Here is a 12,914-nt window from a genome sequence, read left to right as displayed (position 1 = left end):
TGGCAGACACGGTGCTGGAGAGGGAGATGAGAGTTCTACACCTGGATCCACAGGCAACAGGAAGAGAGAAACATGGGCCTGGCTTGGGTCGTTGAAACCTCAAAGCCCATCTCCTAGTGACACTTCTTCCAACATGACCACACCTACCCCAACGAGGCCACTCCTCCTAATCCCTTCCAAGTAATGCCACTCCCTAATGATTAGACATTCAAACACAAGATGCTATGCACGAACACACACACACACACACACACACTCACACACACCGCACAAACACACACACACTCACACACACCACAAACACACACACCACACAAACACACACATACTCACACACACACTCACACACAAACACACACTCACACACACTCACACACTCTCACACACACAAACACACACTCACACACACTCACACACACACTCACACACACAAACACACACTCACACACACACTCACACACACACCACAAACACACACACACCACACAAACATACACATACACACTCACACTCACACACACCACACAAACACACACACACACACACACACACACACACACACGGCAGGGAGACTGGAACAGGAAGATCAAATTCATTTGGGAGGAAAGAAGGGAGTAAAAGTAAGGCCCATTTAAAGAGCCATATGAAAACCTAATACAGTAGAAGCTTCTTGAAATGTGTATATATATGAAATGAATCTAAATGAAATCACCAAATAGCAGGGGAGACAGAGCCCCAACTGGATTCATCTCGTCACCAAATGAAGCTTCCAGTACTGACTGAGTTGTTGGCCAGAAGGTCCCATGGAAACCCCAAACCCAAGCTACTACTGAGGCTACCGGTTGCTGACCACAAACTGATGATAAGATCCTATTGCTGAAGACAACACTTACTGAACGATAACTTATTGAACATGGAGAAGAAGTTGGGCTGGTGCCCACCTAGAGCCTTCCTTCCCATGACCTCCATGGTACTGGAGGACGTAGCGTTCTGGAGGAGAAACACCAACCTAGCTACAAACCCTTCAGGCTACAAACGATGCTCTGCCTGCAATAGTGACACCTGGACACATGTACATATATAATCAATACTCCAAAGACTCAGTAGGTCTGTGGACATGTGTGCATGTGCATGTGTGGTCATGTCTTGATTTGAGTGCGTGTGGTGTGTATAACAATAATAATTAGAGATCATGAATTTGGAAGGGGGGACATGGGGCCGGTTGGAAGGTGAGGAAGGAGTAGGAGTGATACAGGTACAGTGCTCATCATGTATGAAGGATATATGCAAATTAACGTGTTACATGTACCAAGAACTACTCGTGTGGGGGTTGTAAGCTTCTCCGTGTGAGTTTTGTGTTTAGGATTTTCCGTATTATGTTTTCAAGGTAAACTCTTCTGGGTACTGTGCGAGGAAAAACTAGGCACTTGTGATTAGACAGAGTGTGGGGGAGCACATCATTAAAGGAAACTAATTCTCCCTCTCCTAGGAGCCATGGATGACTTGTAGCTCTTCCTGTAAGGATAGTACACGGACAGCTTTTTAAGAACACCAAGCCCTCCTGCCTCTGTCCAGCATGCTGACTCTGGGAAAGTTAAAAGATTCAGTGACTGCATGCCACTAGGTGGCGTATGAAGCTAATCCCTGCCCCTTGGCTGGACTTGCGAGCTCCTCTACTCCTGCCAGGCTGGGTGAGCCATCTCAGGCTACCTGAAAGGCATCCAGGAATGCGGGAAAGCAGTTCAGCAGAGAATGGTACTGTCACCTCCATGGCATGATCAGAAGCGTTAGGATATCTCTACCAGGAGACCCAGAAATCACCCTGCTTCTTATCCCTTTGAATTAGAAGAATATAAAAGCTCATATTAGATTTAGCCAAAGTGAAGGAAAATGGGTCATTTTGTTTCTCCATATTCCATCTCACTCTTTGGGTCTAGTCTTTCCTTGCTTCCTGAATAAAATCTAGATCCTTAATTTGTATAGTCCCTCCTCACAGTTAATGATCTGCTCACATTTGCTCCCTAAAATAGTCTTATATCAGGTATTTAAATAGCCATTTTCTTGTAAAGATTCAGTTCTGAATCTTACACAAATCGGAGTCTCCTTTTATCTTATTACAAATCTCTATACTTTGGTTTTTTTTCCTCTGCAGCATGTCCAGTTCTTTGCGGTTTCTCCTTAATCTTTGACTTTTTGCTTGTTGAATATATAGATTTTGGGAAGCAGGGTACTTTAAAAATTAGAAAAGGTCTTTCTTGACTGACGCCAACATATCATGATTTTCTATCACATATGTTCAAAATAAAAAAAACATAAAACACAAAAAATCACAAACAACAGTAAGCAAATTAGCAATCTCCAACATCAAAGGCGGAGACAGTATAGGCGTTGAAATATGATTTAATATAATATTGATAGTTCAAAGAAACAAAAGGGAATTGTGGGTAAGAATAAGGTGGCAGCTGCATATGTAGCAGAGGATGGCTTTATCTGGCATCGATGGGGGAGGGGAGGCCCTTGGTCCTGTGAAGGCTCGGTACCCCAGCATAGGGGGATGCTAGGGAAGTGAGGTGGGAATGGGTGGTGGTGGGGGAACACACTCACAGAAGCAGGGGGAGAAAGGATGGGATGGGGGTTTTACAGAGGGGAAATGGGGAAGGGGGATAACATTTGAAATGTAAATAAATAAAATAACTAATTTTTAAAAAGGCAAAAAAGAATAAAGAATCAAAATGACTACGTCCAAAAGACAAAATGAAACAAAACAAAACAAACAAACAAAAACAAAGAAAGAAAAGAAAAAAAGGAAAGCTAAGTTGAGCACCAGAACTGAAAAATCTATCAGAATTGGGACTGGAATCAGCTGATGGGGAAATAGGGAATTGTAAGATAAACATGAAGAAATTACCCAGAATAGAAAGCTGAAGACAAAGAGAGAGAAAACACAAAGACTGTATTAAGAGGCACGGAGAGTAGAACAAAAAGATGAAACATTTAATTGGATTTGTCAAAAGAGAGTTTGGAGATGAAATATTTGATGTGTTAATAGCTTAAAGTTTTCCATATTTGATAGAAAGCCAACCCACAGACTGAGGAAGCACAGTCCCGGACGTAATAAATAATAATGATAAAAACCACAGTAGTGTGTTCTTTAAGACCTAAGAACCCTAGAGACAAGGGTCAAAGTTGTAAAAGTATCCCGAAGCACAAAGGAGATGATGGCTGACAAAGGAAAAGCCATCGGGTTGACAGACGTCTCAAAGGCAACCATGGGAATCAGAAGGAAGCGAAATGATGACTTCAGTTTGGTGAAGGAAAGGTGACTTCTGTAGTCAGTGAGATTCTCTTCGGGGGACAAAAACAAGACATTGTGATTGACAGCAACTAAACCAATAGTATATCCCACCAAGGGACCAATGCAAAAAAAAAAAAAATCCTTCAGGAAGAAAAACAATTCATAGAGAAGATCTATAAAGTAGCCAGGAAAGGTTTAGAGGGGGAAATGGTAGGGAGGGGGATTCTAAATAGACTTGAGAAATTTAAAAATAGTATTTTATAAGGGCTGGAAAAAAATCAAGTCAGAGTTAAAACATTAACCAAGTAGCAGGAAGAGTTATAAGCGTTTAACTGCTTTAGAGTCTATTTTTTTTAAATTAAACCTACATGGAAATGTTTTAACAGAACTACTAAAAGAAGTGAGTTAAGCCCTAACGGTTCAAACAAAGACAGGTTTTCTGGAATCTCTTGACAGGGCCTGGCCATCAAAGAGATTAATAGCTCCATGAGGTACTCACCACTGTTTATGCTCACAAAGGCTTTTAATTGCCCTCCCTTAATTATGGTGCTGAAGAATTTTTAAATCTCTTCAGAAACTAAAATGTCCTCCCACGGAATGGCTGCCCTCTCCCTTCTCCAAAGAGTCAGGCAAATGCTCTCTTCTTGAATGTGAGCCAGGTACCATCACTGTCCAACTCCCACATCTACCTTCTGTCCTGATGTCATAGCGAGTGTCAACGGAATTCACCCAGCCTGCAGCTCATTAAAGTCTGCTGGGACACACATTTGCTGCCAACGTCTACCTCTACAATACAGTACTTAGACCATTCTTTGGAGAGTGTGTGCATTATTATTATTATTATTATTATTATTATTATTATTATTGGTGTTGCTATTGTTTAGATAGTGGTACTAAATACTAAGCTTCATAATGCCAGTCCCATACCTGGTCACTTCATATGATTTTTTTTTTTTAATTTTGGAGAAAGCACTTACTGTAAGACTGTAATATAATTAATTGAGTTCTTTATCACAGAATTAGATGAAATGCTTTATTTACTTTAAAACATTACAACCAAATGCACTTTGTTTGTCCGACATAGGAAAATAATCATGAGTGACAGTGATATAAACATTTGCGTTTTGACGTCACAGACAAGGCACAAAAACGACGGGGCAGGTGACTCTCGTGAAGTAGGCAACTTTGCAACCCAATGTTTTGATGTTGTGGTCTTTACTTTCACAAGGAAATATCTCACGGAGAAGTGTCTAACATCTTTATTAATAAACATGGCAAGAGAGAAGCTATGGGTGTCTCCCAACCTTCTAGATAGAAGGAGTCAGACCACATTTACTCCTGTCCACTCAGCCCCACAGAAAACTCAAACATGGCTTTTTAGCTCAACTGCCACAACTTTATCCTTCTTGTCTTCTTTATCCCCCTCTAGATCTGGATCCCCAGTTTTACCTAAAAAAAATAAGAATGTTTCTCAAAATGTAGTGAGGACGACAGCCCCTGCCCTCAACTGTGGAATTCCGAGCCTGGCTGCATTTGTAGCTTGGCTTAGAAATTCCTTTTTGAGAAGAATGCAGAGAGTGGCAGCACGTTAGTCAAAGCCTTTCTCCCTCACCACTTGGTGCTGAGGATGGAGATCCTCCCAGCAAAGGCCCCTCCCTGTCAGAGTAGACTTCAAGGAACTCACGTGGATAGATGAAGTGGCCAATACCCATCTTCGTAGCTTCTCCTCGATGATGACCTGTGAGTGAATATCGACTCGGGGCTCTCCCCACTCTCCACCTGGTTGTGAAGAGAATAAGTGGCGGTCTGGGCCTGTGATGACTGCAGGAATTGGGAAGAACCCTAGACAGTCAGAAGGCCATTTAAAGACTAAACGCTATTTGGCAATAAGTGGTCACTTGGCATATTTAACCTCAGCTCCACATTGTGTAAGGTGGGAAAACACACGGGTTGCTGCAAAGAACAAATATGCCCCATCACTGCCAACCTCAGGCTTCAAGCAACTTAGCCTCTTACTCGCCTTTGAGCTTCACTGGTTGCCCCAAGTGCCGAGGAGGTAGGGTCCTGGCAGGGAATGCTAGGCACCATTTTGCTTCTTAGACCTTAGAATCTCCAGGGATAATCCTTACCCTGTATACATCACTTCTAAATTCCCATAAGATTCTGGCCACAACTAAATCAATTTTGGAAGGGGTATATTTTACTATTTTTCCTCCACCCACTATTGCTCCTAACATAAAAGTTATGCTATTAGCAAAGCCGTTCATTTGTACCCTTTAGAAATGATTTACGTTTGCCATTTTCCCCAATGGCTTTCTTTCTATTCACGAGCTAAGTTTTATTCGGGATGGCAAGGGAATAAGAAAATTACCTGTAATTCCTGTTGTCTGATCTCAGCCTGTCACAACACATCACTATTCTGGGAGTTGGAACATCTCAAGGAGTCTCCTGGGGGAGGGCTTCCAACCCTCTCCCTTTAAATGTCTCCTTTCTGCTGGACTCTGATGAGCCAGTCTCCAGTGTCATAGCTGGTGCTGCACCAGTGCCAGCCCCAAGGGAGTTAGAGGGACCTCACCATGACATTGGAATAAAATAATCCTGACCAATACAGACACGAACAATACTCCTGGCCAGCAGATAGGGGTGCACCAGAGGTACGATCCAGTGTAACACCACCCAAACACATCTACCACAAGGCTCTCTGCATATGTTCAGAGTACAAATCTTTACTCCAGATCCACCCACCCATTCTCCAAGGCACAGCTCAACAGCATCTTTGACAGGCAGACAGTAATCCTTGTGTTTTTTAAAAATTGTTTTTACTGTTTGGTTCTTAAAATAATCATACAGCCCAGGCTGGCCTTGAACTCACTATGCAGCCAAAAGTAACCTTGCACTTCTAACTCTCCTGCCTTTACCTCCCAAATGTTGGGATGACGTGCACGTGCCACGGCCCCTGGTTTATAGTGCTGGGGATTGAACCAGGGCTTTGTGCACTCGAATCAAGCGCTCTACCAACTGAGTGGCATCCCCAGTCCCACATGCGATTATTTTACCAAGTGTTTTTTCAAATGTTTTTTCCTTTTTTATGTGTGTATTTTGCCTTCCTGCGTGTCTGTCCACATGTGTGCAGTACCTGCAGAGGCCAGAAGAGGGTATCAGATCCCCTACAACTGGAGCGGGGAGGCTCCATGTGCTGGAAAATGAGTGTGGCTTCTCAGGTACAGTAGCCAGCACCTGCAATCACAGAGTCATCTCTCTAGATCCTTTCAGTTTCGGGTTTTAACAACATATTTATTTTTATTTTGTGTGTCTGAGTGGTTTTTATGGCATATACATGTGAGATTCGTGCTCCCAGATGCTCTACAAGATCAGTGGGTCCCTGGGATTGGAGTTAGCGACAGCTGTGAGCATTGTGAGGTTACCGGAAACCAAACTCAGGTCCCCTGCTAAAGCAGTTAAGTGTTTCTGACTGCTGAGCCATCTTTCTCCAGGCCCTAAGCAAATAGTTCCTATGGCCAGGCAGTTTTGTAAAACACAGATCCAACAGGAAAAGCCTATAGACGGGGAATGTAAAGATCTGACAGGTTTGGGACTCTGCAAACAGGGATAATGGTTTCTCCATCTATTTTTAAAGGGATGGAGAGTGGATGAACCAATGCAGTATCTGCTACTCCACTCCTCTCAAAGGCTGCCTTGGATCTAACCAGATTTTGATATGTAGCGCCAGCCTCCCCTCACCCTCACACAGGCCTACACCGTGTGCAGAGTGAGGATCGTGAGAAGAGATGGGGTTCCCTACCCATGTGAGGTGCTGCTGCACCCCAAGCTGTAGATACAAGTGCCTGGAGGACTCCATCCTGAGCTCCCCTGGGCTTGCTTGGATGAAAGAACTGAACACTGTCTGAGTCTCCTAATGAGTCTATACACGTCCTAGAGAAGAGCTCTGAGCACCAGGGGACCCCTCCCGCCACCCGCTTCCACGCTCCCTCTCCAGCTTGTCCCTGACTCAGCTGTGAGTCACAGGCAGAGACAGAAGCTCCTGAAGCAGGCCTCTGCCCCCTCCCCACCCCTGCCACTCATCTCTCTCTGTTCCCCTCACCACTTCTCAGCTCAGACTTCTACAGCCTGCCTTTGCAGATCGCTGAGCATGTCCTAAAACTGGGATGGATGGACAAACACACAACAGTTAAATATCAAAATATTCCCATTTAAGTTTTTTTTAAAAAATTTTAAATCTCTGAGTTTATTATAATTTATCCATAGCACTATTTCTTTTCATATGCATAAAATATACTCATTCTTTCTTGGGCATGACTTATCTTCCTTCTTAAATTGTAGGGAATCAGTGGATGGAGATCACCTCTTATATGAGACTTTTCTTTATGCCCTAGGAAAACAGGAAAGGAAATAATACGTATAGGCACTTCCTGTGCGGGACACAGTATTTGGAGAAGAAACAAAGGGGTGTGTAAAGAAACGTCGAGGGCACGGAGAGCATCCAGCTTAGCCTTGTCTGTTTAGCATCTTCTCCTACCCACGTACCCAGAACCCACTGCTCCTCCTCTCTACTGGAGGTCTGGAAGCCCATGCGATTCATGCAGCCCTACAAAGAACAATCTGTGTTCCACTTTCCCCCAGTTATTTTGAAAGCCTGTTATCTTCTATACATTGAACTTAAAAAAAAATGCCAGCCTATAGACTTGTTGTCTTTAGAACTTGTGTTTCCAATTTTAACTTTTTTTTTAAATTTATTGCTCCCCTCAGCTTTCACTAAGCTCATACTTGCCCCTGGCTCTACAAAGCAATGTATTTGGTCTCTGTGGCCTGTGCGACGGGGCTCTTTGGTGGTAAGAAGCCTGACACAGTGCTCAGTATAACAATAGCTACTGCGGCTATCCAACATTCTTCAAGAGTGCCTGAGCAAGTTGAAATCAAAGGCTGGTGATTAAGGAATGATGTCTTTGCCATGTGGATTTAGAGCCCAAACAGATGGATCAGACCTAGGTTTTCTGAAGCCAGGGACACTAGCTAAACTAAGTCTAAAACTCAGCACCAGAGTTATGGCTTTTGTCTTCCAGCCCTTGGAAGTGCCAGCATTGGGCTGAAGTATCCTCCTGATCCATCTAGGGCAAGCCAAAGCAACCATGAAGTCCTTTGGCAGGCCAGTTCTCCTCCAGGCAATGATTCTACCCCTCCAACCCTCGCCCAGCAGCTCCTTACATCACACATAGAGGACTTTTTCTGAAAAAAAATCTCATGAAGTACAATGGATGCTAACAGAATGGACTCTGGAATTCCAGTCAGGTGGCCGGGGAAAAAGTCAGAGGAAATGCTGACCAACCTTCTTCAGAGGCTACACATAGATCAATAAGTAGAGAATTGACCACCACTGGATTAGGGAAGCAAGCATCACCTTGCTCCAGATACTTCACCCAGTCACGAGTCTCACCACCATGACGCAGATTGAAACGTCTGTTAACAAAATCGAAGGTTGTGTGACACCCAAGGTTGGGTGAGTGACCAATCAGAGCCAAATATTCTGATGAGAGGTTCATCCTTGATAAATGAACACGTGGGGATACCAAACGTCTCCTCTCAAGTAGGAATCCCCAGTTTGGGCTCGGCTCAGCTAGGCAGTTCTTTTGTTGGTCGTGGCTAGATTTTCTCCCATGTCTGTTAAGATGGGCCCAGATAATGGCCGTGGTGACCAGGCTTGTCTCTCACCATGTAGGAGAGTTTAGGTGCATTTGGTAGGGTCTGTGGTAGTGAGAGGACAAACCCCTTCACAGGAAAATGAGAGGGGAAGCATTTGTGGCCATTTTCTCAGTTTACCTACAAAAGTCCAATTTGGGATTCAGGCAAAACCATTTTTTTTTCCTTTCGGCAAGGGTAGGAAGAGGAAGTGCTTCTTGCTGAGGAAGTGGTATCTTTCTCTTCCCCAAAGCACTATAGTGGCAGGCCAATGAGGCCAAAAGATGTGGACACCACATCCCTGGTATCCAGCAGCAGCAGAAACAAGATGGTAGAAATAACTGTTAAATGAAGTACAAATCCAAAAAAAAAAAAAAATCTGAGTGTGTTTGTGGGAAAACAGCCCACATCTGAAAGAAAATGAGACTACACGTCCTTTCCCTCTCAGGTCCTTTCCCCTTCTTCATCTTGCATCACCGACGTCTGCTTTCCTCCTCTCTCAAATGTGTGTTTCAAACACCTGTCAAAGGCACCTGATGTCAAGCTATTCATACTGAAGTGTGGAGTGAAACACTCTCAGAGGCACCAGCCCTGAAAAGACCAGGAGAGGGAAGGAGGAGAGAGACCAGGGAGCGGGGAGCCTTAGGAGTTCAAGGCTCGCGTGTCACTGTGCAACAAAAAGATGAAAAGCAGTTTGTGTCCTCCGGATGGAAAAAAAAAGACCACTTAAGACAGTGTTTCAAAATGCTATCCTCTGCCGGTCCCAGCCACTTAGAGTTGTGAGTCAGAGCAGCAAATTGAAGCCATTTCTGTGATTGCCCGGGAGGTCACTGCCGCTAAGCTCACTAAAGGCCTTCTGATTTTAGCATAACAAGACTCATTGACCAGTGACTGGAAGCGATGGGGATCCAAGGTACATTTTACCTTGACGTTATCTCTCTTGTGAGCAGAAGGTCTTCTAACAGTAATAATAAATTCCTCTGTCTCTAAGCACAGAATAGCACTCATAGAAAAACATACTGCAGGCATGGGTAATTTCTAGAGACCAGGGGTCCAAAGCTACCTGCTTCAGAACTGGACAGAGTCTTGTTTCTGCTCAGGAAGTGGGGGTGGGGCAAGACAAACGTGGTGTGTTATTAGGTGATACGTTCTCTCACATCGTTTTCTTGAAAGTTGTTCAAGACAGATGGGCACTAAGATTTGAAATCAGCCTCCTTAAAGGGGAGTCCCTTGGCAAATCAGAGATCCGCAAAGCTTCCAAGATGGTTGCTGGCCAGAAAAGGTTCTAGGCTTGCCGGCTTTCAGATTTGTGTCTTGTCTCCATTGTCTGCATCTGATTTCCAGTAATCCAGAGAGGTGTCTTAAAGGTATCAGACTACAAGGGACATCCTGGTTGGAAAGTCGCCCTAGGGAAAAGCAGAAAGAGCCCACCATTAAACCTCAGACTGAGAAAGCAACAGACACAACCGAAGGCTAATCGGGCAGAGCTGAAAACCTGATCAAAACCAGGCACTCTTGACTCTAGACTTTGTTAGATTTCTGGTGATGATTCCAAAGCCCAGGACAATGAGTAAAGCCAACGTACATAAGATAGAACTCAGTTGCATGGCCAAAGACTAACTTCGCATTGTCTCAAGAATACCGACATGTGGGTGGTGTACCATTAATCTGAAGTCACCCGAGAGTTTCTTCCTCACTCAAGGTACCTTCCTTGGTCATTGCATTTCTCTAATTAGTTAATGAACAACAAAAGACGCTTAGGTGCTTGGGGGGGGGGATTAATATAACGTCAAACACCTACTTCCTGTTCGTTGCCCTGCTCTCCACATTGCATAGTAAAACTTGCCCAGAGCTGAGGATGTAGCTCAGTGGTAGAAAGCTTGTCTAGCATGGGCAAGGCCCTGGGTTTGAGTGTGTGAAAAGGAATAAAGGCAGGGAGGTACGCAGGTCAACCCAGCCGAGAGACAAGAAACTAGGATGCAGTCAGGTTACAAACAGAAATTCTCGAGCATGGAGAGTGATATCCGAAGTATACAGTGTGTGCGGTGAGGAGGAAGGGAGGGCAGGAGTACTTTGGTGCCCCCCTGTGGACATGCAACTGTTCCCCCAATGTTTCTAAAGTCCGGAACTCTTTCAGGGGCTAAAGGAAGAGTAGACTTCTCTTGAGTGTACAGAGAAAGCAATGAAGTCTGTGTGTGTCCATTTACAAGAGAACTGAGCAGAAGCAAAGGCTCCCTACACAAGCACACGCGCGCACGCGGACAGGCACACACACACACACACACACACACACACACACACACACACACACACACTCATTCACTCATTCAACAGGAAGAAAATAGGCCCCACCCTTACTTCCTCCACCTGACCCTGGACAGAGGGAAATGGATGACTGTGCCTCCACGCCCATATTGCCCGCCAGGGGGCCTTGCAACCCCACAACTCCCCCCATTCCCTGACCCAGCTCCAGAGAGATCCCGGGTGCGCCCTCACAGTTTTCTTGGCGGGCTCCTTTTTCCTCCTCTTCTCCGAGTTGCTGTGGAAGGACAGGTCACGCCCGCGGTAGGACGGGCCCCGGCTCAGTTCCCCGCGGCTCAGCTCCAGTTCGCTGTAGGGTGGTAGCGCGTCCTCGTCGGCAGCGTCGTCCTCGTCTTCGCCCTCACTGGCCCCAGCCTTGTAGGTGGCTGGCGGCGACCAGGCGTAGTAGGATGCGCTGCGCGGGCCAAGCTGTGCGCCCAGCTTGGATGGCGTCTCCAGGCTGCCCCCGCGGCTGTTGCTCTCAGGCCGCGCCTGGCGCTCCAGCACGCTGCTCAGGTACGAGTGATCGTACTTGGGCGCGGTGCCCGGGGTCCGGCTCACCAGGCGCGGCAGAGCCGCATCGTCCGGCGGCCGGCGGCGTGCGGGAGCGGGGCTGTAGGTCCAGCCACGCTCCCCGTCTCCTGGCGGCTCGCGACTGCGCCCGCGTCCGTAGTACTCGTCTAGCGAGCCGTCCTGGTAGAAGGCACCGTGGGCCCGCGACTCCGAGCGCTCGAAGCGGCTCCCCGCTCGGGCCTCGTGGCTGTTGCCGTTGGCACGCCGCGACCGCTGGCCATAGGAGTCTGCAAAGGCCGCCAGCTCGTCCATAGACACGGCCGGCACGCCAGTGGCAAAGTTCTTCCGCGACAGCATCTCGGATTTGGAGCGCGGCTGGCTGTGGGCAGATGGTCATTGGTTACTGACTCTGCATGGAGCCCTTGCAGCGCACCCCTGGAGTTCCAGGGGCCCAGCCTCTACCCCTCCGCCCAGCGGGATGAATCAACTTTGTCACCTTTCATGCTGAGGGTCCAGCCAGAGCAATCCTAGCTCTCTCATGAATTGGTATGGAAGACGAGAATGGAGTTGTGTATCTGAAAAGACCTTGTGTAGTGCAGAAAAGCACAGGCCAGTTTCTGATCGTGATAAGACCCTTGGGTGACAGTCACACGAGTTACTCCAACCACCATAGCAAACAGCAACACACAGCTCTGGTCCCAGGAGACAGGGATATTTGGTGACATAGAAAGGACTGTCCCTCTCTCTGAGGCAGGGACCAAGTTACCAGTTAAGTCAGGAGGCCTGAGACCTCTGCAGTGGGTAAGGGAAAGATAGGGGGGTCTACTGTCCTTGGAGGACAGAACGGGTGCAGGCCATTCAGAGATGAAGCTGCCACACAGATTTTTTTTTTTTTTTGGGTTCTTTTTTTCGGAGCTGGGGACCGAACCCAGGGCCTTGTGCTTCCTAGGTAAGCGCTCTACCACTGAGCTAAATCCCCAGCCCCCAGATTATTAAATGTTGGTTGGACTTATCACGCTGGGCAAGTTCCTTGGCATCTGCAACTTTGTTTCCTCAGCCTAAAATAGAAACAATAGCAGTGGCGCTTTTTAGAAGTATAAGGACTAATTAT

The 12,914-nt window shown here is 46.2% G+C and overlaps 1 protein-coding gene across 5 annotated transcripts in view; it reads right to left on the bottom strand.

Moving 5' to 3' along the window:
- Positions 1-4,314: 4,314 nt before the first annotated feature.
- Positions 4,315-12,914, bottom strand: part of Ildr2 (immunoglobulin-like domain containing receptor 2) — a 61,868-nt gene continuing 53,268 nt past the window's right edge. For 4 of the 5 annotated variants that reach the window (XM_017598996.3, XM_008769716.4, XM_017598997.3 and 1 more), the window contains 2 exons: positions 11,486-12,182; positions 4,315-10,395 (listed from right to left, as the gene is read on the bottom strand). In XM_017598996.3, coding sequence (XP_017454485.1) covers positions 10,360-10,395; positions 11,486-12,182 — 733 coding nt within the window. In that variant the 3' untranslated portion in view covers positions 4,315-10,359. The remainder of the gene's footprint in view (positions 10,396-11,485; positions 12,183-12,914) is intronic. The other variant, XM_008769713.3, reaches the window with a different exon arrangement.

The sequence above is a fragment of the Rattus norvegicus genome, chromosome 13 (genome assembly GCF_036323735.1).
Source record: "Rattus norvegicus strain BN/NHsdMcwi chromosome 13, GRCr8, whole genome shotgun sequence".
In the NCBI taxonomy this organism is placed as follows: Eukaryota; Metazoa; Chordata; class Mammalia; order Rodentia; family Muridae; genus Rattus; species Rattus norvegicus.
This window is presented reverse-complemented; position numbering and strand designations above follow the sequence as displayed.